This window comes from Triticum dicoccoides, chromosome 4B (assembly GCF_002162155.2).
Source record: "Triticum dicoccoides isolate Atlit2015 ecotype Zavitan chromosome 4B, WEW_v2.0, whole genome shotgun sequence".
NCBI classification, from domain to species: Eukaryota; Viridiplantae; Streptophyta; class Magnoliopsida; order Poales; family Poaceae; genus Triticum; species Triticum dicoccoides.
The window spans coordinates 169,476,531-169,498,185 of record NC_041387.1 but is presented as its reverse complement, the minus strand read 5'-3'; the positions used below and the strand labels follow the sequence as shown (position 1 = coordinate 169,498,185).

The following is a 21,655-nucleotide window of genomic DNA, read 5'->3' as shown; positions in this document are numbered from 1 at the left end:
CCCTGCATCTAGATGTTCGCCATGTAGGTCTCCGACATCCCGATCCATCCAAAACACCCTCTCATTCCGCTTTAACTAGTACTCCGCTCCGCGCCGCGTTCATGCCGGTCCAGAGGGGAAGTGACCGGTCATTGTCGTGACATTCACACTGGTGTGGTGGCCGTGAAAGTTGCTCCGGCTCGCTGCTCGTGCGGCGTGTGCTCGCTCTCCGCATTTTGAATGTTGCTAGAGGAGCAACGACACAACCTACAACTCCTCGAGCACCACAAGCTCACGGAGGGCAGATCGCCGACAAGCAGGCGAATCAGAAGGTTGTCGTGGTCATGCTTGGGTAGAATCCGAACTTCGTGGATGAGTAGCAGACATTGTATGAGTCCACGTGCAGCGCCCATTCCATGGGCCGTGAGCGATGGCAGCTCTGCGTCAACAAGACAAAGTGTGTCTTGTTCGAGGAGACCGCATGGAGACGGACATGGAGGCGACACAAGGGGTGGCGGACGGGAAAGCTGCCAACCTCGGCAGCTCCACGTTGTTCGCGCCAACGACTGCACGAGGCCGGACCATCTGGATCGATCGTCAGCCTCACCTCCACCGGCGACATTTTCAAGATATGTTTGGACATTTTTTTTCAATGGAGCTTTATTAATGCATTTGAGCTATCTCCAGTTGGTTTCTTTTCCTTTTTCTTGAGGGAAGTCTCCTCCAGTTGTTGAGTAGCCAAGATTCGGGATAGTGCCCTCCACGTTGCCATTTCATCGCAATAACAAAACATGGCTATTTCTTTGCGTACTCGAGGGTGGAAGCCTAGCTAGCTAGGAGTAGAAAGGAGGAGGAGAGAGACGTCGACCGCCGGCCCTGGCAAGCAAGAAGGACGAACTAGCAGCAAGCTTTGCCCTTTGCAGCCACACACCCGACGCACGCACCCGGCGAAAGGCGAGCATGCGTGTGCATTCTCCCGTACACGACGTCGCGCGCGGCAGATAAATTGCGCGTCGCCCTCTACCTCTGGCTTGCAAGCGTCGTCGCCGCCGTGGATACGATCGGCCTCGCCGAGTGGTGGATGTACGCGCGCGCACGCCTCCACCGCGCTCGCGCATGTACGCCATGAGAATGCGATCGTTCGAGTGCAATAACGTTACCTACCGGCGTCACCTTCCTCCATCGGCTCGCTCGCATTGTCTTTCCTTGCAAGCGTCGTCCAAGCCAGTATCGGCGCACTTGTGCCGGCCATTGTGCCCACATCTCCGTGAAACCCGTCGCGCCGCGTCGATATCAACCTCAAAGGCTCAAAGTAATTCAGGGCATCTCCGACACGCTACGTCAAAACGGATACAGGCATGGGCATTAGCAAGGGGAGCTGGTTATCCAACTGTATGCATCACAAAGAGGCAGCACTATATGTCGGCCAGTCGATAATCTGAAAAGATCCCCCGCCTCAACAGCCGTCGGATGACGTCTCGAGTAGCCCTCAAAAAAAAAAAAAAAAGAGGCGGCACTACGTGTCGGCCAGTCGATAATCTAAAAAAATCCGCTGCTCAACAGCCGTCGGATGGCGTCTCGAGTAGCTGTCCGATCTCTGCGACAAGCTCAATGTTGCACTCGTCGCTCTGCAACATCGGTCTTGTTGCAATCTTCTCCGAGTTTTTTTTGCTCTGATTTCTGCAACAGGAGCCTTGTTGCATTCATGCTTCTACAACAAAAACCTTGTTACAAACTTTTTTCGCATCATTTTTCCTTTCGATATTTGCGACATGAGCCTTGTTGCACTCAGCCTTCTACAACAACGACCTCGTTGCAGAACTTTGTCGGACCGATTTTCCTTCTGATATCTACAACATGAGCCTTGTTGCGCTCAGGCTTCTGCAACAGCAACCTTGTTGCGGAACTTTTTTGGACTGTTTTTCTGTCTTTCGATATCTGCGACATGAGCTTTGTTGCAGAGAGCCTTCTGCAACAAGGGTCTAGTTGCAAAATCTTTCCCTGCAATGGAAAGGAGAGCGCGGCCATGGATGGGGAGGCGAGTGTGGTCATGGACGAGGGAGTCGAGCATGGCTGTCGGGTAACGATGCTACCAAGGTGCGCGGCCGTTTGAGGAGGTTCGTGATAGTGTCACCCCAACCTACATAGTGGCTGCCATCGACTGTCTTTCTTGTCAGTCGTTGTTGCTCCTATGCCCGCGCTAGCCACTAGTTGCTGCTCGTACGTCGGCTTCACACGCTTTGATCTTGTAGTTGTTGCTTGCATATGGGAGCGCCCCATCTTAGGGCATGGCATGCTAGAGGCAGTTGGAGAGTTTAAAAAAAAAGCAGTGTGGATGGGAGTCAGGGACAAGGGAGATAAGGCAGCAAGGTAAAAGCGGTGGCGATCCCACCTAGAACATGTGTCACCCGTGGGAGGTGGCGGAAGCGTTACAAAGATCAGCCGGATGAAGGGGTTCATTTCCTATAAAAAACATTAAATCTGGATAGCTGGGTGGACGAGGAAGACCTAAAGGAGAAAACATATGGACCGTAAGGACATATGCTCCAAGTGATAGTGAGCCAAATGGACTGCCCGATCCCTTCTAAAGCTCCCACATGTTTGGTTCAGGTTTGTGGAAATCCAAACATCCAGACTGTTCCGCGATCGTTTGATGCATAACTTTGGATGGCAAAAAATGTCCGGACCACATGGACCGGACATTCAGAAGCATTTTGATGGACTGTGTTGGAGATGCCCTTATAGCTATCTGATCATCATACATACTTCCCCAATCCATTAGTAGCTAATTTTCACAATTTTTGAGGCTTTGTTCGGTTAGTAGGGATCCAATCATAAAGAAATTCGCATACACATGCACCTACCGAGCCCTACACGACTTCATGATTGCTTTGCGATCCGTAAAGTTGTTGGATTTCACAAGAGGCCACACCAAACTTTAAGTATTTGTTTTTAAAACTTGGTGGTTTTGTTTTTTGTTTGTATCAAGTTAAATATTTCTCTTTTGTAAGACGTTTTAGACAGGTCAGATTGTCTGAGTTGTCTAAAACATCTTAGGAAAGTGAACCGAGAGAGTAATATATTTTTTGATGATAGTAGTTAGTTTTGATACATAAAAATAAACTAGTTACAAATAAATAATGTCTCAGATTTATAAATTACTCCCTTCGTTTCATAATATAAGAGCGTTTTTTACACTAGGGCAGTGTCAAAAACGTATTATGGAAGGGAGGGAGTAAAAATCTACGTGTTGGATTTTTTGATGTGCGTTTGTGTCCGATGGGCGGGCGGACGCAGTAGCGTGCCCGTGGCTGGCCCATGTCGAAACCTTTAATTAAGGCGTCACGGCCCTATTTTGCTCTATCGTGTTCGATCCAAATAGGCCTTCAAGCCTCCTCATCAAAAGGAAAAGAAAAAGAAAAAAAAGCATCCTCCCTTCCTCCATCGTCTTCTTCCCCCTTGTCTTTCTTGCTCCAGGGGAAAGGAAAACAAAAGCCGAGCTCCCTCTGCCCGTCTGCCGCCAAGTGAAGAGAGGAGATTGCAGGAGGTGCGCGAGTCACGAGCCATGGACGCTTCAGCTCTCAACGACCCGAGGTTTCAGGCGCTCTTAGAGGTAACCCTTCTAACCCTAGACCCTAAACCTACACCCTCAGTCGGGGTAACAGGGGAACATCGCGGATCCTGGTAGTTCCCGCAGGCCCATCGGGCCCTTCGTTTGTAGCGCAGCGTTTTCGTTCTGTTTTCGGCGGTAATTTTTGTGCGATGTAATAATCGTCGACGGAAAAGGATGATCTGGAACTCCCTTCAACCCTTCGTGCTGTATTTTGCGCTCGGATTTATTACAGAATAGTTGGAGATGTGAAATTCGCGCCGATTATTCTCACCCTCATGCAAATCCGTCGGCGTGCTGTAATTTCTTTATATAGAAAGCAAAAATAAAAGTAAAATTAGGGGTGATAGTGCTCCTGAACTTTTAGGTTCAGATATGTGCTGCAGGTTAGTATTGGGACTGAATCCAGCATTACAAATTGTAGGTCCGTTTAGGAACGTAATGATATTAAAGAGGCATGGATGAACCTGTCAACTCACCAAAGTGATTTTCTTGTTCTCATAGCTTCAAAGCTTGTCCAGCTGCCCAAAAGCTCCCAGATCCATTGTACATCTGGAGGTAGTCTGAGCTTCTGGCGGTAGAGTTTGCCCAATTCCTTGTGTAGAAGAACTACTCTAGCCCTTACTCTAAACTGAACCATCTCGAATCTATCTGGTTTCAAGCAGCACGTGACTGTCCACGTCCATTAGTCAGTTAATCAGTTTACTTTTATAAGGCTTGAACTCTTTTACTTGGAGGGTACAAGGAAGCTTGAAACCGTGGTCTTTGGTTTTCTGGCAACCTGTAGTTAGTGAATATACATGGCTCATTAGGTGGTCATTGAAATTAGAATAGCCCTGAATACCAAGTGCGTCTTTAATTATTATATATAATGGAGCTATCTTGTTGTTTTATGCAAATAGTGACGCATATCATCTCCTGGGAGATTATAAATTTATAATGCTTAAGTGATTTACAACCAGAATTTGCTGATGGTTATATGATGGAAACTTGCATTATTTTGCCATGTTCTTTCCTTGGTGAAACACTTGCATATAAGTTGCAAGATTTGAAATAGCATAGGACTTTGTATGACATAACCTAATGCAAAAAAAGGTGGCAGATCCACCATGTAGTGGTATTTCACAAGCTTTTTTCATAAAAAAACACTTGCCTATCTATAAGCAGTCATCCTTATTATTTGGAAAAGAGACGCCGCATGCAACTTGCTGTCATATCTTGGAAGCTTATGTTCCTGGTCATTTATGTGTAGGAAATATATTTGCTTAGAAATAGCATCAGAGTGCACGTTTAATAGTTGCGACCCAACTTAAGAGGAAAAATAGGGGTTCACATGGTCGAATTTGAAGAGAAGAATTATAGCTTGTCAAGTATTTTCATCTAGCATGCTGCAGGGACCCTCATCAGGAGTTTCTGATATTGTAAATAGTTGGTTTCATTTAGCTTCTACTCCCTCGGTTCCCAAATACTTGTCTTTCTAGGCATTTCAAATGGGCTCAACATACGGATGTATGTAGACATATTTTAAAGTGTAGATTCACTCATTTTGCGCCGTATGTAGTCACTTGTTGAAATCTCTAGAAAGACAAGTATTTAGGAACGGAGGGAGTATTTTACAAATCTCTAATTCAACCTGTAGTTCAACAGAAATCTAATCAGCACATACATTTTGTCTCTGTGCAGGAGGAGAAGAAAAAGGCCATGATGAATGAGATGATAGCGAAGCTGACTGACACTTGCTGGGACAAATGCATCACTGGAAGCATCGGGAGCAGCTTCAGCAACAGCGAAACCTCTTGCCTGTCCAACTGCGCAAAACGCTTTATTGATGTTAAGATGCTCACCATGCAACGAGCAAACAGCAGTAGCTAGGACCAGAATAGGTCTCCTGCTGCATCTGAATATGGAATCCACTAGAGTTGATGCAAACCACCTATCTTTCTCCGCAACATGAATAATTTTGTTACTTCTTTTGCTGTTGGACCGTAGTTAGTGCGACGGTTGCCAGAAATTTGCAGATGGTGATTAAAATGTTACTGCTACTATGTTTTCGCCTTGATATGGGCAGATGCTACGGCATGATTAGATTTGAGCAATTATGTTATAGTATGAAACACCCTGCTCTTATAGTACTTGGGCCTTTTTTGGTTCAACCTCCTCCTAGGGGTTTGGAGAGGATTGGAGGGGAATTTGATTTAATTTACTTCCATTTATTACTCCTGGAATTATCTATTTATCGGGACAGATAATACCCCATAAGGAAGGGCTGAGTTGAGCATTATTAATTTAGAAGATATGCTCACCTTCTTATTTCCCGTCCTTAGTTTAGGAAAGTGAAAAGTTTTTTCCTTTTATTTTAGGAATTTTGGGAACAAAACATTTCAACAAAGGAAGTCTTTCACCAGTCAAACAAGACGTAAGACTTAATCTAAAAGAAATTAATAGATTGGATCTATTTGCATTAAAAGAAGATAAAAAAAGGGTGAGCGAAGTAAGTGATCGAAAAACTTTGTTCTTTGTTCGTCCTATCTATAAGAGGAGAGAGCATATGAAAAATGTAACACATTCTCTTTTTTTTTAGCTCACTGGCCATCCGCTGGCAATTTCAGGCTTAATACTGATATTTTAGCAACAAATCTAATAAATCTAACTGTAGTGGTTGGTGTTTTGATTTTTTTTGAAAAGGGAGTGTGTGCGAGTTGTCTATTTCAAGAATAGATTGGATCTATTCGGCTGCACTTTGTAATATTTTTTAGTATTTTTCGAAAAATAAGAAAAGGGTGTACAATCTCGACAAATTAGTTCTGAATAAATTCAGAAATCATATGAAAGGCGCTTGTAGGGGATTTAATCCCCCACAATCCCTGTCAATCCCGATCCCCCTGAAAACCAGCATGGACACGCGGACTTCACACCAGCCTGTATCAGAAACCTTCTGCGTCGCCATCGCTGATAGGAAGTCGACTCGGCACCGGCGAACACACACCAGCCGACATGGCCACCAATGATGAGATGCAGAAGGGGGATACAAAGCATGAAGTCGCTTCCGATGCCGAGAAAAGGAGTGGAAAAGCATGCACCGCCTGCAAACCTGAAATGAATTGGCCTTGGTGCTGTTTCAGGTGTAGCAACAACAGAAACATGGAAAACATGATGAACTAGTAGACTGCCGGTGCGTTGCCACGAGCCAAAAATTAAATTTATAAACAATGCTCATATTTCTCTTCCCGAATGAAAACATTGCACGCAATGTTCAACCACAACACAAACACAAGTATCTTCTCTCTATGCCAACAAACACAATGCACCCCTCTAGCCTCTCGTTTCTGTTGAAGTTGTTCTCCCTAGCCCTCTTTGTCCATACATCAACCATCCTCTCAATCTATTGCACCTTAACTCTGCATGTGGCTTCTATGTCTACTACGTATGTCATGCAACATGGTACATGATAAAAAAGGATGAGATACAAGGCACCTCACCTTAGTACAAATCACAAGAAAATGTGGCATATGAACATGAAAACATTATTTCCACCACATGTTCATTCATAAACTAATAATGCTCTGTTTAACTGGGCTCTGCTTTCATCTCCACCAAAGATGCATCTCCGTCACTTCATCTCACTAATACTTATTTTCCTGTGGACCTCAAATATACATACAAGAATCACATGACAAGGTTGCATCATTGTCATTCCATCTATTCTTTCACTTCAGCTCTTTTGGTCATTGTAACACCAGTCTACTCCATTGTCACCCTACTCCAAATCCGCCCATGTTTCCATCCGGCTCCAAATACGGCCATTTTTTCTCCATGTCTTTCATGTCGTATCAAGTTTGTACTTTCAACCTCAGAATTTTCATTGTTTAGAATGAGGAGGGTTTTCAGAGTTCACTTCTCTGAGAGAGAACACAACACATATTGATACAGATTAGTGATGAACAAAAATTTCTTTGTGTTATTTATAACGATGAATACCAACACATGGTATGTTATTCAATGGAGTAGCTAAGTTGTCGTGTTTGAAAAAATAATTTTGTGCGTATATTGAAGTGAATCCCTGAATTAACAAATGCAAGAGGAAAAGATGACTACTCCCTCTAGACAGGTGCATGGGGCATCCACAGGTTCCTAGATCATCAAGTTGACCAACGCATTATACAACACAAAAACTATATGTTTAGGAATTTCATCCGAATACGAATTCAGTGTCTATTGCCCACACCCTAGTCATTCCAATCATTGCCCCCCTTGCATCATATCACGGTCACCTTTTTCCCTCTCCCCCACCTCTCTCTCTCTCTCTCTCTCTCTCTCTCCCATTGCATATCATCCTAACGTTGTCCCCTACAACCATCCATCCACTAGCATCGTCTCCGGCAATGGGAGAGGGCTATGGTGTCTCTACTTGCACGAGGAAAACCTCTAGTGGGCACGAAAATGAATCCAACACACCTATGTTGCACCTCCTATTTTGGCGCCGTCTCCTGCTCCCTCTCCTACTTCGGGGAGTTCGGAGACAAGCCAGTTGCAATGCGAGCAATGTGCCATGCCTGGACCCCATGCATTGCAACGGGGTCATAGATATTCTATTGGTTCAACATCAATCTTGTCCGACATATACCTTACATCCACCATATTCTAGATTTTGATAACATTTAATTTGATTATATTATGATAAGAGAAGGCAAGGAAAGTTTTGATTCAGTTAAAATTCCGGTAAGATTGATTTGATATGATTGAGTTAATTTAAGACACGGTTATGGAAAAGTATCGATTTCGTGTAGATTATTCCAATTTATTATATTTATGTTGGTTTTTATTTTGTGCCACATCGGTTGGGGATACCAAAAACCAATAGGAAACCAAAGAGGGGGAACGTGAGGTGGAAAAAACCGAGAATGAGGGGAGGCGACGGAACAAAGTCCCATTTAAGAGTAGAGATATCATACATTTCGCTTCCATAGGTCTAAATTACTCTCTATGAAACTATATTTTGTTTCAAATCTTGATAATCCTTGCTTCTAGAACTTTAGTTTCCTTCATACGGTTTTTCACTTCCTTTTTTTTATGGTAAATAATTTATTTCTGGTCAAATTACTTCTATCGCATTATTCCATTATCTCAACGCATTTTATGACTTCGAGGATATAAGAATAATCTAATATGTAAAATAATTCTTTCTTAGGTTTCAAATAAGTCACCAGTAGGTCAAAAATAGAGGTGAAATCTTGCCAGACAGGCAGACACACAACAATAGCCGATGAGTGCCGCTTAAGGTCCAATGAAAATAAAATAAGTAGTGGAAAACAGAATTGTTAACTCTCTATGCTAGTTTTGCGACTCTGTACATTAAAGTTAGATACATTTTACCTATCTTCTGTTATCTGTCATCGTTCAGGCAGACGCCGTGCTCCGGCAGCGCCATCGTCCAGGTGGATGCGTCCCTCTGCGAGACGATGTGAATGACATCGTGTGCGCCACTACCCGGAAGAACGTCGTGGACCGGCAGGAGGCCACCCTACATGAGAATGTACATCATCCTCGGTGTGTCCACCGCCGAGTTGTCGTTGTGGTCGAGTGCGTGGACCATGCCGTCGCGAGGAAGCTGATGTCAACACGTATGGATCTCATCCATGGCAGCAAACACATCAAACAAACACACATTAGCAAGCAATCACACACACCTCCATCTTGGGATCCGGCCGTCTAACGTTGACTTGCCAGTCGATACAATCTAGCCGCTGCCATGCTCACTGTAGCCGAATCCACTATCCCCGGTCAGGCAACCATAACCTCACCCATGACCATGTACCTCACAAGCACAAAACCTCACACATACCATGCCCACGGGCCCGATATCCCATCCATACCCAAACCCACCGGGTACCCATAGGGCAACTCGACAATATGCGATATTATACCCTCAATAATGGCAAATAAACAGAAAACAATGATTTTTAATTCACAGTTGACAAGCTCACAATCACAACCACATATAAATAGCATGACTATGTTTGCAAAAATGGTAGCCTGACCATAGTAAATAACACGTCTACATGTGTAACCAAGGGGCAAATAGCAACCAAAAATTATTTAAAACAAAGTACAGCTCCAAGTCTCCGAACATGATTTTAGTAAATAAAAAGTGCACTGTCCACACAACCACCAACCAGTAGCTCCAGGTCTTCATTTTCGAGTGATGACTGAAGTAGGTTCGTCCTACACGCGATACAGACCAAAAGAACATGATTTAATTAATTACGCAGAGAATCTTACAATTCAAGTGAAAAATATCTGAAGTGAAAACAACAAGGTTGTAATTTTTTTTACCATTTGTTCTTCGTAAGGTGGCCTCGGAGGAGTTTGGAGTGTCCAGGGGAAGGAGAAGCGAAGATAAGGATACCTGGTGGTGGAATGATGATGTCCAGAAGGCGCTTAAAGAGAAGAAAGATTGCTTCAGACGCCTATACCTGGATAGGAGTGCAGACAACATAGAGAAGTACAAGATGGCGAAGAAGGCCGCAAAGCGAGCTGTTGGTGAAGCAAGGGGTCGGGCATATGAGGACCTCTACCAACGGTTAGGCACGAAGGAAGGTGAAAGGGACATCTATAAGATGGCTAAGATCCGGGAGAGGAAGACGAGGGATATTGGCCAAGTCAAATGCATCAAGGACGGAGCAGGCCAACTCTTGGTGAAGGACGAAGAGATTAAGCATAGATGGCGGGAGTACTTCGACAAGCTGTTCAATGGGGAGAATGAGAGTTCTACCATTGAACTGAATGACTCCTTTGATGAGACCAGCATGCGTTTTGTGCGGCGCATCCAGGAGTCTGAGGTGAAGGAGGCTCTAAAAAGGATGAAAGGAGGCAAGGCGATGGGCCCTGATTGTATCCTCATTGAGGTGTGGAAAGGTCTCGGGGACATAGCGATAGTATGGCTAACCAAGCTTTTCAACCTCATTTTTCGGGCAAACAAGATGCCAGAAGAATGGAGACGAAGTATATTAGTACCAATCTTCAAGAACAAGGGGGATGTTCAGAGTTGTACTAATTACCGTGGAATTAAGCTGATGAGCCATACAATGAAGCTATGGGAGAGAGTCATTGAGCACCGCTTAAGAAGAATGACAAGCGTGACCAAAAATCAGTTTGGTTTCATGCCTGGGAGGTCGACCATGGAAGCCATTTTCTTGGTACGACAACTTATGGATAGATATAGGGAGCATAAGAAGGACTTGCATATGGTGTTCATTGACTTGGAGAAGGCCTATGATAAGATACCGCGGAATGTCATGTGGTGGGCCTTGGAGAAACACAAAGTCCCAGCAAAGTACATTACCCTCATCAAGGACATGTACAATAATGTTGTGACAAGTGTTCGAACAAGTGATGTCGACACTGATGACTTCCCGATTAATATAGGACTGCATCAGGGGTCAGCTTTGAGCCCTTATCTTTTTGCTTTGGTGATGGATGAGGTCACAATGGGTATACAAGGAGATATCCCATGGTGTATGCTCTTTGCGGATGATGTGGTGCTAGTTGACGATAGTCGGACGGGGGTAAATAGAAAGTTAGAGTTATGGAGACAAACCTTGGAATCGAAAGGGTTTAGGCTTAGTAGAACTAAAACCGAGTACATGATGTGCGGTTTCAGTACTACTAGCTGTGAGGAGGAGGAGGTTAGCCTTGATGGCCAGGTGGTACCTCGGAAGGACACCTTTCGGTATTTGGGGTCAATGTTGCAGGAGGATGGGGGTATTGATGAAGATGTGAACCATCGAATCAAAGCCGGATGGATGAAGTGGCGCCAAGCTTCTGGCATTCTCTGTGACAAGAGAGTGCCACAAAAGCTAAAAGGCAAGTTCTACAGGACGGCGGTTCGACCCGCAATGTTGTATGGCGCGGAGTGTTGGCCGACTAAAAGGCGACATGTTCAACAGTTAGGTGTGGCGGAGATGCGTATGTTGAGATGGATGTGTGGCCACACGAGGAAGGATCGAGTCCGGAATGATGATATACGAGATAGAGTTGGGGTAGCACCAATTGAGGAGAAGTTTGTCCAACATCGTTTGAGATGGTTTGGGCATATTCAGCGCAGGCCTCCAGAAGCTCCAGTGCATAGCGGACGGCTAAAGCGTGCGGAGAATGTCAAGAGAGGGCGGGGTCGACCGATTTTGACATGGGAGGAGTCCGTTAAGAGAGACCTGAAGGATTGGAGTATCGACAAAGAGCTAGCTATGGACAGGGGTGCGTGGAAGCTTGCTATCCATGTGCCAGAGCCATGAGTTGGTTGCGAGATCTTATGGGTTTCACCTCTAGCCTACCCCAACTTGTTTGGGACTAAAGGCTTTGTTGTTGTATTTGTTCTTCGTCATCCTCTAGAACACTATGAAATTCTATAAAGAGAGTGAAATTCCTATCACCTAATGTCTAACCAACAATTATTATATAAATAACAAGGTATTTGCACAATAAAAATAAGAGGCAAGTGCAAATATTGAGTACCTAATAGATCCACATGAGACCAATCTTGCGTACACTTGAGAGCTTCTGAAATATTAGGAGTAAGACTTGAGATTCAGATGCTGGAGTGACTTGAGATTCAGACGCTCCATCTTGAGAAGCCAGTGAACCTTTCCATATCACAGCTGAGCCTTGCGCTCCATCTTGAGAAGCCAGTGAGCTGTACATAATACACAACAGATAAGTTTAAGAATTGTACAGAAAATAGTATTCAATTTTAGTAAAAGTGAACCAAATAAGTAGAATGTAAAACTCGAATTATGGTGATCCCACAACAGTCTTCACAATCATAGGTACCAAACCAGTCACTAATTAATTTTCTTTCGAGCAAACATGCAACACCTGAATCTTAATTGAAGATGATAGTAATCGATTAAATAACCAAACATGCACACATGGATAGATCCACGTACTTGCATACAGTAGTATAGGAATACAAATCTGTACTACTACGTATTGATATTACAGGAATATAAGCAAGAATCATGCCTTGAATGAAGCCTGGTCCTTGAAGTGGCCATGCTGTCCGCCGTGGTACATGCTCCCAGCCTGCCTTGCTGGTGTGGCCTGCCTTGTCGTCGCTGAACCCTTGTATCTCGATCGCTTGCCGTCGCAGCCGTTAACTTCTTCGTGATCGTGAATGGTGATCTATGGGGGGTATTCTATGTGATTTGTGAATGCCACATGTCATTCATCAGGGCGGGTCTCACCTGATTTATATAAGACCTGGTCTCATATAATTTTTTTCCATGGACTGATGGAATAATTTACGGTGGGGTAATTTACTTTCCACCTTTTAACAAAAAACATATGGCGGGATAAGGAAAGTTAAGATTTTTGCCATAATTATTTTGTAATTTTGGGAAGCGTGGCCCACAACCACGCTTGATTGTTAGAAAATCAGTAAGACGGAGATCTTCATTTCAAGAAGAAAAGAATCATTCGTAATGAGGACATACAATTGCCAAGATGGAAAAAAGAAAGGAAGGGTTATGGAAATTGATTTGATTTTTAATGCGAAGGGTGGTGGGATGTGAGACGAAAATAAATCAGACGAAAAAAATCGGTCGAAAAAAACCAGACGAAAGTGAGGGACTATTCAACCAACTCGTTCATTAGAAATAGAGATTAGCAACTTTTAATCAATATGACATACGCTACACTACTAAGCTCTTGCAGTAGGAAATTCCAGTGAAGTGCAAGAAATTTTGTTACTGGAATATATTAGCTCTTGTATATATTAGCTGTTTCACTTTGATAAGAAAGCGTATGTTTTGACCTAATTACATAATCATAAATAAAGGTCACCAGAAAAAAGTAAAAAGGATTGTCTGAGCCCAGGTTCGAACTGGGGACCTTTAGTGTGTGAGACTAACGTGATAACCAACTACGCCACCCAGACTTCTTGTTCAGACTACTAACCTAAAACATTCTAATAGGGATACGAGTCTCGCTAAACGAAACAACGCCGAGCGATACTCCGATGCATCAGAGATGTTATGGATTGGCAAGTGAGACACTAAGCGGGAGGCCCGCGTTCGCCCCACCACTGCCGCATATGTTAAGTGAGAGGCCCGCATCTACCCACATAATTTCAAGTGGTTTAGTGGACATTTCACATACCATCAAAATTCACAAAACGCAATGACCTGAACAGAGCCAACTCTGCTCTGTGTTACTACCAGTCCTTAGACTACAAAGCCAGGAACGGTAAATAAAAATGACATAGCCAGCAACCTCTATGCCCATCCACATTTACATCAATTGGACATAACAGTCTTGACTCCTATTTCTATCATGTTTTGGCATGACTCAAATTTTTGTAGAGAGAAGCAAGTAAACAGTCCCTTGTCAGCACTGTGAGCTGGAATCTTCAGGTTGACCCACAGATATATGAATTGCAATGGAAATAAATAATACTTTTGAGAATGTACCACAATAATATTAACTGTATATATTAGCTGTTAATTAAGGGAGACTTCATGGACACACAGTGATCAAATCTTTTACTGGCATCAATCGCTTCCTGCACCGTCATGGCACCTGAAGCTGCACTGACCGCCACGCCTGATCCTATCGCTTGATTCACAGACGATTCGGACGCATCCGCTTCCTGCACGCACTTTCAGGTTACAAAATATAAATACAGGAACCAAGCTCATGTTCAGAACATACAGCTGCTAATCCACCATCATCAGTTGAGTATGTTTTGAGCCGCGTAACCGCAGTCTGTGAATCTTGCTCCAACTACACCTTTGCGTAGATGACTGAAAGTGAGTCTTCCTGCAGTCCTGCCCCTCAACTCTCTGCTTATATACACAGCCTGGGCAAGCCTCCCGCCCCTGTTATTAAAATTTTGAATTTGTGTGTTTTCCTCTTCACACGCAAGCAGGCAAATGGCAACACCTGTCAACATGCTGGCTTTTAGTGCAAACAACATTAAACCTTTGGAGCATACACCAAGCAATTGTAAATTTGTAATCAGAAATTTCATCTCTCACTAAATTCAGAACAAGGCACAGCCTCACATCAACTGATTGACAGATCAACATATGTTGCATATTCATGAGCTGAGCACGTTATTGTAATGCTAACAACGACGGAGCTACGGCAAGGCCGAATGGGCCGTGGCCCGCCCAGCACTGAAGCAAAAATAATTGTATGAAGCCCAGCCCACAACAATGCATTGATTTTCAAGTAGATAGCACCGTTTCTACTCTGTGGCCCGCCCAGCTTTTCTTTGGGAGAGAATTCCTTATTTGGCCCTTTCTTAAATTTTGGTTCCCTTTTTGGCCCTAGTAAAAAAATCTTCCTGTTCTAGCACTCAAATTTCAGTTTGTTCCCTATATGACATTTCCGTCAGTTTTGGCAACTAACACCGTTAAATCTGACATGAAAAGTCCTTTTTACCCTTGGTGTAGTTTGTGACCAAAATTGTGAACTGGAAGTCAAAAGCAATGGTGATGTGATCTGTTTGTCTTGAATACATTACCAAATGAAACCAAATCTGCTATTTAGCACATCTTTAATTTGGATAATTGGACAAAACCTCCCTTGTATTTTGATGATATATCCCCTGTACAGTTCATATATGCACAAATTATAATATACTTGGAGCAGATTCACATGTATGCAAACTAAAAGTTCATAGAAACTTGGTCCAGGTTCACATATACGCAAACAGTCCACATATTTAGTCCTCTACACACATTCAGGTTCACATAGAGTTCACATATAATAGTCCAGGTTCACATCATGTCAAATACAACACATGAAGGTCACATATAGCACGTACAAAAGCCCAAGTTCACATATAGATTACATAGACAGCTCAAAAGTTTCCAAAATGAATCATGATATAGAAAGGGATCCAATGAGAATCACAAGCTAAGTCTCCTTTTGCTTCGTGTGCTCATTGCAGGGCTGGAAGGATTCATTTTTTTGCTTCGTGTGCCCATTGCAGGGCTGTCATGTGGCACCATGGGAAGGTGTGGCAACTTATCAGCAACCTCTTTGCTTTTTCTTTTGGCATGTAATTTCAAAGCAACAGATGCTTTCTTGTTGGCCACACAAATGGGCTGAGTTGTTGATCTACACATACACATTCATGGCAACACATCATACATCACATATAGTAGCCCAGTTTAACAATAGAACAATGCATAAGATAACATAAAATTCAGAAACAACCATAAGTTACCTTTTTGCTACTCCGGATCCAGATTTACTCCCTTTCCCTTTTTCCTTAGTTGTTTTCTCCAACATTTGGCTATAGTGAGAAAAATGCAATTAGAATACAAAACCAAGCTTTCATCTAATCTACTACAAAATTCAGAACTAGTTCTTACCTTTTTGATGCTCCAGTAATTGAGTTATCATGTTTTCTCTTTTTCGTAGTTGTAGGTTCCAAGCTTTGGCTATGGTGAGAAGTTACTTAGAATTCAAACACAGATTTCATATAATTATGAGCATAAGTGTAAAGTGGCTAACCTTGGCGGAAAGCACATAGAGGCTGCTGGAGCATCATCCTCGCAAGGCACAATTGATGCTTTGGTGGTCTTTGCCCTCTTCTTTGGTGGTCCTCTACATGAGCAACAAAAAAGTAGTTAACATGTATGGCTGCTTACAAAAAAATGCAAGCGAAGCAAGTTACACAATTAAATTTATTACCTCACAGCTAAAATAGCAGCAATGTCATCTGGGTTACCCTTCTTGCATTTATGCCAATGATGCCCATAGTCCTTACAAATAGGGCATAAGTGTTGGCCGCCTTTTCTTTTCTTCTCACTGCAGCCTTTATACCTCTCAGTTTTATGCCTACCCGCCGTGGATTTTAGTAGCGGTGGAAACATGAAGAATCCATGGTCAGATTTAGGCCATTGGTTCTTGTCAACCATGGCAGGAATTAGTTGCTCATAGGCTGCTCTAAATTTGTCAATGGAGTAATACAAGTCCACATAATTCTGTATGTGTGCATTGATAAGAGATGTGATAAATGCTAGACCATGCTTGCAAGGAAGGCCAGAAACTTGCCATTGTCTACAAGAACATGTCCTGTCAAGCAAGTTGACCACAAACCTAAAGCCGCTGCCTCCCAATGCTGTCACTTCAGCGACTTCTTCTGAGCTTTCTACCACCTCCAAGTTTAATTCTCTAGTCTTTGCATTCAACTTCTTAATTATGTGGGGAAGAATCAACCCAACCAACTTCCTTGCTACTTTCCTCCTTCGGTTCCACATGATCATAATCATCTGCCTAACCTTATCAAAGAAGTCGTCCAAGTTCAAGGACTTGTGATGCTTAATCCAATTATTGAAGCACTCAGCCAAGTTGTTTGTAACATAATCCACCTTGGAAATTGTTGAGAACTGACTCCTAGACCACAACCTAGTGTGCCACCTCCTAAGATATGCAGTTGCCGTTGGCTTTGCTAGGTCCATTGCAGCCCAATTTTTTTCAAATATATATGGGTTCCATGAGTAAGCAGCAGCCCAAAGGTGGTCATCAAACACCTTTCCTTCAAGGCTAGCAACTTACCCATATAGACTCTCTTAGAGTTGATGTCGATTCCATGATGCTCTTTCAGCTTCTTTCGCAATGCCTTTGGTCCTAGAGTTGCATCCTCAATTAGCCAGTCCTTCACGTGCTCATATATCCACCGCTTGTTTGCATTCTTCAACTTTTTTTTTCTTTTTGTACTAGAGCAATCATGACCACAAGGGTTCTTTCTCACCTACAAAAGATGAACATAGAAAATTAGTACTAGAGTAAAGACCATGACCACAAATTAAGCACACATGAGTTAAGTTAGAAAATTACCATTACTGTGCACTCATCTTCCATTGTAGAAGCATATATCCTCCATGGACACTTATCTTCATCCCTTCTTGAACAATAAGCTCTGAACCTATGTGGTGCACTCTTTTCGGTGTCGAACTCAAATTCATGTTTGATTGCATGTTGAGAAAGCGCCAATTTAAACTCTGCCATATTGGGATATTTTCTTCCTTCGTTCATTGGAGGATCTAATTTATTATATTCAATGTGTGGTGCATGATCTGCCTCGTGATATTCCTCATCTTCATCTACTTCAACCTCTGACATGCTCTCATCCTCGCTCCCATCCTCGCTCTCAACCTCGCTCTCAGCCTCGCTCTCATGATCAGGAACATAGTCTTTGTCCTTTTCTTTATTGGAACAAGGAACCATGATAAGAGGTACAGGTTCATCCTCTAAATAAATATTTTCCTCATCAACACCAACATGCTCATTCTCAGGTACTGGGTTGCGAAGATAATCATCATCATCTTGTTCTATGTTGTTAGGTTGGCTATGCGCATCACTATGCCACTCCGTTATAGGCTCATATGGTTCCGATGGATCACAATATGCAACAAACATGTGCACAACCTTTGTCTTAGAGTGTTTCTCAAACATCAACATCAATTCTTGGTCAGATGTTACTTCAGGGTAGATTTTAAGAAAATCATCATAGTACTGAACATGTGCAACTTCCAGATAACGAGGCGAGTACTGCTCTACGATTGATTCAACCAAGTCCTTATAATTTGTTAAGTCGGAATCAATAACCTTATCAAAACAGAAGCATTTGATATCCTTTCTAGCCTTTTTTGGGTTGCCAAGCAAACTGATTTTCAGCACATAAGTTGAATTTTGATCCATCCTGTAAAAACCAAATAAACTTAATCATCAGTTGCATTTGGGATCCATCTCTAAATTCAGATTTTGCAGCAAATATCCATCTCTAAATGAAACTCCTAAGTAATCTGTTGCATTTCGACAAATCTAGAAGAGAGGTGCAGCAAATATGTTGCATTTGGGATCCATCTCTAAGTAATCTTCAAGGCCATCTCTAAGTAATCTGTCAAATTTAAAGAAGAGATCACTCACCCATCTAGAGAAGCCGATGTAGCCGCATCCTTCGGTGATACTTGGCCTTGCTCCGGTGCTGCGCCTTTACCACGCAAGGCTGAGACCACCGCACAGCCGGCCTCCCCACCATGGCCGCCCTCCGCCTCCCCACCATGGCCGCTTTGCCCGTCGTCAACAGGTTGGCCGCCCCCCGCCTCCCCACCATGGCCGCCTCGCCCGTCCTCCTCAGGTTGGCCACCCCCCGCCTCCCCACCATGGCCGCCTCACCCGTCCTCCTCGGGTTGGCCGCCCCCCGCCTCCCCACCATGGCCGCCTCGCCCATGGCCCTCGTCCACCTCGCCCACCTCCATGCGCCGCCGCTGGGTGCCTCGCCCGCGCCGCCGCAGGGTGTCGCGCTAGGTTTAGGTCTCGGGAGGAGAAGGGGAATCGGGGGGAGATGGGGGAATCGGGGGCAGAAGGGAGGGTTCGTTTTTCTTCTTTTTTTTAGCGTGCTATAAACCAGGGGTAAATACGACCTTTCCTGTCATAGTTGACGGTGTTAACGGCAAAGAACGACGGAAGCGTCGTGGAAGGAAGAAAATAAAGTTATGGTGTCAAAGAAGGAAAAAATAAATTTTCTGGGCCAAAAAGGGAACCAAAATTTAAGAAAGGGCCAAATAAGGAATTCTCTCTTTCTTTGGTAGCGCGCCACTGAATGCTAACATGGCATACCGATACAGTTTGATTGGTATTTGCTCCAAAAAAAATACAGTTTGATTGGTCATAAAACCTAACTTTGCTGGGTTACAACTATTGCATAATCAAACTCCGTGTCCCATCCCAATGAATCTATCAATAACATTCCTTGGCTATTGACTAAATCGTAAAACATAAATTCAGTCATACTGCATAAGGCCCCAGCATATTATCATTTGAATCTCATCCTTGACACTTGACATTGCAACATTATACTAGAAAATTAGGACTTTTACCTTGTTCTTCCGGGGCTACTCTTGGTTCTTGAGGGTTCTTTGCAGACTTCAACGCCGTCGCCGACCGCTGGTTCCGGCTGCTTCGTGTTCACGACACCGTCCATCGTCCAGTCTGGAGTAGGACACAGAAGTGGAACACGAATCTACAGCACATTCTTATGCACATGGCAAACAGCTAATGACCAGTCACCAGAAATCTCCACATGAGCAATGGCCATCTCTGAAGTGATGGAACCGGGTGCGGTCCCTCATGATGATCTCCCTTCCATACACCTGGGAGACGAACTTCGTGCTCTCGTGACAATCACTGCACACCCGGAGGTTCTTGATGATCCTGATGGGCGCACCTGGAGAGGAGGCGATCAGGGCGAAGGCAATGGCGAGCCTCTCGCTGTGGTAGGACAGAGCATCTACCTTGTCCTCCTCCTCGACGTTGAACAGCATAGCCGTGGTGCTCGGCCGGTACCCACATTCCTTTAATCTGACCTCGATCTCTTGAACCATGGCGTATATCTCCCTTGAGGCAGGGTGTGTCTTGTCACCCATCAAGAACTCATGGAGAACACCATCGATGTCAAGGACGCTTGACCCGGGGCTCTTGTCAATGCCCATGGCCTTCATCTCCTTCCTCACCTTCTTTGCATCCTCCCATAGTCTCATTCTCGCATAGAAGTTGGACAGCAGGACATAGTTTCCACTGTGCTCTGGCTCGAGCCTCATCAGCTCTTTGATCGTCCTTTCCCCAAGTTCTAGCTTGCCATGAATCCCACATGCCCGTATCAAAGACCTGTACATTGCGGTGTTCGGTGGAAAGTCCATCCCTCGGATAAGCTTCTCGGCAACATCAAGCTGACCAGCTCGGCCCAGTATGTCAACCATGCATCCATAATGCTCGATCCTGGGTGTGACCCCAAACTGCATCTCCATTCTGTCGAAGAGCCACCGCCCTTCATCTATCAACCCAGCGTGGGCGCACGCGCACATCACCGCCAGCACTGTGACGCTATCAACCGAGAAGCCCTCAGCACACATCCTGTCAAACAAGGCGAGGGCAGCTCGGCCATGCCCATGGAATGCCAAGCCCTGGAGCATGGCATTGTAGCAGCGTGTGTCCATGTCCGTAACGCCAGCGAACACCTGCTCAGCCAGGTCCATTTTCCCGCACCTGGTGTACATCTCTACAAGCGCGGTGGCCACGTAACAGTTCACGGTCAGCCTGCGCCTGAGAGCATACGCGTGCGCCCACAGGCCGTGCCCGAGAGCGCCGAGCTCCCCGCATGCGCCAATGACGGCGACGAGCGTGATCTCGTTTGGTGGGACCGTCGATGAGACCATGCGCGCAAACAGCTCAAGAACCTCCGCCGCCTCGCGGGCGCAGCACGAACCCCTAGCCCGGCGCGCGTAGGCCGTGAGCAGCGCATTCCAGGCCGGCAGGTCCGGCTGGACGATCCTGTCGAACACCCGGCGGCAGGACGCGATCCTACCGCAGCGGGCGAAGGCGTCGAGCAGCGCGGCGCCGAGGACGCGGTCGCGGGAGGCGGCCCCAGCGCCGAGGAATTTAAGCGAATGGGTGGCGAGCGCGAGCGCGGTGCGGGGCGGGGAGGCGCGGAGGAGGGCCGGATAGGTGAACTCGTTGGGGCGGAGGAGCGGGGGAGAGGCGAGGAAGAGGAGGGAGTAGAGGGGGAGCGCGGAAGGGAGGTGCGCGAGGAGGAGGGAATTGGCGAGGAAAGCGGTGGGCGGCAGCGGGGAGCAGAGGAGGAGCTGGAGGCGGTGGGAGAGGGAGGGGACGGAGGAAGAGGCGAGGCGGAGGAGGAGGGCGAAGTTGGGGGAGTGGAGCGCGAGGCCGGAGGTGAGGAGCAGCGCGTGGAGCTGCCCGAAGACGCGCGGCGCGGCGGCCCGGAGGCGGCGGAGCGCCGGCAGCGGGTCGGCGGCGAGAGGGTGGCGGGAGGGAACCGCGTCTGGGCTCATTTGCGTCATGGGCTAACTGGGAATCATTTGCCTTTATGGGCTTGAGTAACACTAAAGTCTTGGCCCAGGAACTGGACATAAACCTAATTTCCGCTCGTGCGTCGATCATGGCGATCGTCCACTGCGATGAAACCCCTAGGCCGGGTTATCGTTCGCCTGTCCTCCCCGTCGACCGCACCCGCTTCTGTGCCGTGTGTCGATCATG

General features: G+C 45.2%; 2 protein-coding genes and 1 non-coding gene across 3 annotated transcripts; 1 reads left to right on the top strand and 2 right to left on the bottom strand.

Annotated features, from left to right (window-relative positions):
• Nucleotides 1-3,358: 3,358 nt before the first annotated feature.
• LOC119295590 (mitochondrial import inner membrane translocase subunit TIM8-like) lies at nt 3,359-5,703 on the top strand. The gene is made up of 2 exons (XM_037574023.1): nt 3,359-3,592; nt 5,273-5,703. Exons 1-2 carry the CDS (start codon nt 3,545-3,547, stop codon nt 5,459-5,461), a joined length of 237 nt encoding a protein of 78 aa, XP_037429920.1. The 5' UTR covers nt 3,359-3,544; the 3' UTR covers nt 5,462-5,703.
• Nucleotides 5,704-13,446: 7,743 nt separating this feature from the next.
• TRNAV-CAC lies at nt 13,447-13,520 on the bottom strand. Its single transcript has one exon. It is a non-coding gene; the product is annotated as a tRNA-Val (tRNA).
• A 1,788-nt stretch (nt 13,521-15,308) lies between these two features.
• LOC119292603 (pentatricopeptide repeat-containing protein At5g43790-like) lies at nt 15,309-21,459 on the bottom strand. Its single transcript, XM_037571388.1, has 7 exons — nt 19,483-21,459; nt 17,438-18,302; nt 16,289-17,351; nt 16,109-16,201; nt 15,967-16,035; nt 15,819-15,887; nt 15,309-15,709 (listed from the first exon to the last, which is right to left on the bottom strand). Exon 1 carries the CDS (start codon nt 21,457-21,459, stop codon nt 19,669-19,671), a length of 1,791 nt encoding a protein of 596 aa, XP_037427285.1. The 3' UTR covers nt 15,309-15,709; nt 15,819-15,887; nt 15,967-16,035; nt 16,109-16,201; nt 16,289-17,351; nt 17,438-18,302; nt 19,483-19,668.
• Nucleotides 21,460-21,655: the final 196 nt, after the last annotated feature.